The sequence below is a fragment of the Neopelma chrysocephalum genome, unplaced genomic scaffold, assembly GCF_003984885.1.
Source record: "Neopelma chrysocephalum unplaced genomic scaffold, ASM398488v2 Primary Assembly neopelma1_96819, whole genome shotgun sequence".
NCBI classification, from domain to species: Eukaryota; Metazoa; Chordata; class Aves; order Passeriformes; family Pipridae; genus Neopelma; species Neopelma chrysocephalum.
In genome coordinates, this window is record NW_020925463.1 from 5,245 (window position 1) to 8,440 (window position 3,196).

The window sequence follows — 3,196 nt, forward strand, 5'->3', positions numbered from 1 at the left end:
TTGTCCCACCCCATCCCACCCTCCTAGGCTGGAGATCCACCTGTTATCCCACCCCATCCTGAGATCCACCTGTTATCCCACCCCATCCTTAGATCCACCCGTTATCCCACCCCATCCCAAGATCCACCTGTTATCCCACCCCATCCCACTCTCCAGGCCTGGAGACCCTCTGGATCCCTGGTCAGCCCTTCCTTCCCTCCAGGGACCGAGTCCTTCCCTCCAGGACAGTTTGGAGCCACCTGGACTCATGGGAAGCGTCCCTGGATGCCCCTGGATCCTTCAGGGCCCTTCCCACCCCAATCCCGTTGTGATTCCATGATTCCACGACCCTGGAGAAGGGAACTCCCCAATCCCACCCTCCTCCTGCTCCTGCAGCTTCTCCAACCCCCCCTTCCACCCCTCGGGGTCTCCCGTTCATCCCTGCCCAAAAATCCCGGGAGAAGAGCAGGGGGTTGGCTCTGGAGGAGCCCCGGGAGCCGGGAAAGGGGGATCCCTCATTCCCTGGATATGGATGGGCCCCTGGAAAAGGCCTCTCCGGGCCACTCACCCAAGCCCTGGAGATCCTCCTGGAGGGAGAGAAGCTTCTCCTCGTAGAAGGTCTGGGCCGAGCTGATCCGGCTGGAGATGGAATCCACCTTCCGGAACGCTGCCGAGGGAATGGGGCAGTCAGGAGAGGTGGGAATGCCCGGGAATATCGTCCTGCTCCACACCTTTCCTCCCAGGAAGGCACAGAGGGTGTCCAGGGATTGCTGAGCCAGGCTGGGATGGGCATCCCCGGGAGCTTCCAGGTTTGGGATTTGCCTGAACATCTCCAAGATTCCACCCCTGGGGAGCACCTTGTCCCTCTGCTCCGCCTGGGAAGCACTTGGGAAGCACTTGGGAAGCACCTGGGATGTTGTGGGATGTGATGGGATCCAACCTCCGGGCTCTGGGTTGGTTCCTGATGTTCCCATGCGGGTAAACGCCCCCCCCTTCCTGAGGCATCTCCACTCCCAGCGGAATTCCAGCCGCTCCCCTCCGCCCCGGGATACCTCAGCCCCCCCCCCCAAGATTCCCATTCCCGCATTCCCAGCCCTTTCCCAGCTCACCCAGCGCTCCCAGCACGGCCACGGCCAGGGACAGGAGCAGGGCCAGGGCGTAGAGGCCGCGCAGGGCGCTCCGCAGGGACGGGGACGGGCACGGGGACAGGGAAAACCTCCTCCGGCAGCTGCTCCGGGCCCTTCCTGCGGGAACACAGGGATGGGTCAGGCTCTGCCGGCCCCAATTCCCGCCCCCCGGAATTCCTTACCACTGGATCCCAGGCTGGAGGTGGAATCCACCATCGGCATCTCCTCCCGCTCGCCCCCCGCGGGGTCACGTCCTGGAAGGGGACACGGAGCGGCCTCAGCTCTCCCCCCCGCTCTCCTGATCCCATTCCCGGGGGCCTGAGGATTCCTGGGAACCGCCCCAGATGCGTTCTGCCTCGGCATTCCCAGGGGAAAGCCGGGAAGGAGCCACCGGTGCCAAATCCCGGGAGCACCAGGACGGGAGTCCCTGTACCCTCCCCTGTTCCCAGGGGGACCTTTGGGCAGCAAACCCAGAAATTTGGGTGGGATCCCATTCCCAGGATGCCTGAGGATCCCTGGGAACCGCCCCAGCCTTGTCCTGCCCCGGCATTCCCGGGGGAAAGCCGGGAAGGACCCACCGGTGCCACCCTGAGCAGAATCCCGGGAGCATTGGGATGAGCGTCCCTGTCCCCTCCCGGTGCCCAGTGGGACCTTTGGGCACCAAATCCATAAATTTGGGTGGGATTTGGACCAGAAATCTGTGGAAATTTGGCTGCGTTTGGTCCAAAAGTGGGTGATGGGCACAGAGGGGGCTCCTGGCTCTGGCTCCAAGGGGCTTCCCGGGAATAAAAACCACGGGAGCAAAGGAAAAACACCTCCCTGAGTGAAGGGGGAAATCTGGGCACCAGATCCATAAACTTTGGTGGGATTTGGAGCATAAAATCATGGAAACTTGGCTGGATTTGACCCCAAATGAGTGATGGACACAGGGAGGGCTCCTGGCTCCAAATCCATGAATTTGGGGAAATTTTGACCATAAATTTGGGGAAATTTGGCCCCAAAGTGGTTGGATTTGGCTCCTGGCTCCGAGGGGCTTCCCAGGAATAAGAAAACCCTTGGAATCAAAGGAATCCCCCCCTCCCAGACCCTCAGCCCAGACCCCCAGTGAGGGGGGGGGGAAATTTGGGATCCTCCCAGTGTCTCCCCCTTTATTCCACCCGGACCCCCCAAAAGTGGGGGAGGGAAGGGGGGCAAAGGGGGGCTTTGGAGGCGGGGGGGGAAGAAATTCCTGTCCTTCCCATCCCAAATCTGGCTTTTCCTCCCTCTGGAATCAACAAGTGACGGGATCTGAGCGAGCAGGGGGAGCCCTGGGACCCCCCCCCCTCAATCCCTCTTTCCCCCCCTCCCAATCTGGGGGTCCTTGGCCATGTCTGGACCCCCCCAATCCCTCTTCCCGCCCCCCTTCCCAGTCTGGGGGTCCCCGGCCATGCCCAGACCCCATTCCCGGGAATCCCCTTCCCACGGGAACCAGGACAAAGGGGTGGGATTTGGGGGCCTCCCAGCCCCACTCCGGCCCATCCATCCCGTCCATCCGCCCCTTCCCCCTCTTCCCAGACCCCCAATCCCGCCGGGAATGTCCGTCCCCCCCCCCTCCCCTCACCTCTCATGGCCCCTTTTCCCGCATCCGCCTCTTCCCGGCGATCCTCAGGGTCCGGATCCAGCCGGAGCCGCTTCCCGGCGCTTTCCCCGCGCTCCCAAAACTTTCCCGGGAGCCTCCCGGAGCCCCCCCAGCGCTGGAGCATCCCCGGAGCCCATCCGGGAACGAGGGAACGAACGGGAACACCGGGAATGGCGCGCGCTGGACACCGGCCACCGAAAAAAACCGGGAGAGGAGCTGGAAAGGAAAAAAGGGGCCGGGAAGGAGAGTCCTGAGCCCGCCCCAAATCCACACCCCCACACCCCCTCGGCCCCAATGACTCACAGACGGCCGGGAGGGGAGGGGGGAAACGGGCCCCGATCCATCGGGATTGGGAATAGAGGGATTGGGAAAAGGGGGGAGCTGGTGCAAGGGGAGATGGGTGGGAGAGGGGGGGAATAGGGAATGGGGGGCTGGGGACAGGGATTTGGGGCTGGGAGGTGGGAGAGGGGTC

General features: G+C 63.2%; 1 protein-coding gene across 1 annotated transcript in view; it reads right to left on the bottom strand.

Moving 5' to 3' along the window:
• The window catches only part of LOC113981938 (scavenger receptor class A member 3-like), a 7,051-nt gene extending 4,203 nt beyond the window's left edge, over positions 1-2,848 (bottom strand). The window contains exons 1-4 of the mRNA XM_027709661.1: positions 2,707-2,848; positions 1,289-1,360; positions 1,089-1,223; positions 548-646 (exon numbers count right to left, since the gene is read on the bottom strand). Coding sequence (XP_027565462.1) covers positions 548-646; positions 1,089-1,223; positions 1,289-1,360; positions 2,707-2,848 — 448 coding nt within the window. The remainder of the gene's footprint in view (positions 1-547; positions 647-1,088; positions 1,224-1,288; positions 1,361-2,706) is intronic.
• Positions 2,849-3,196: the final 348 nt, after the last annotated feature.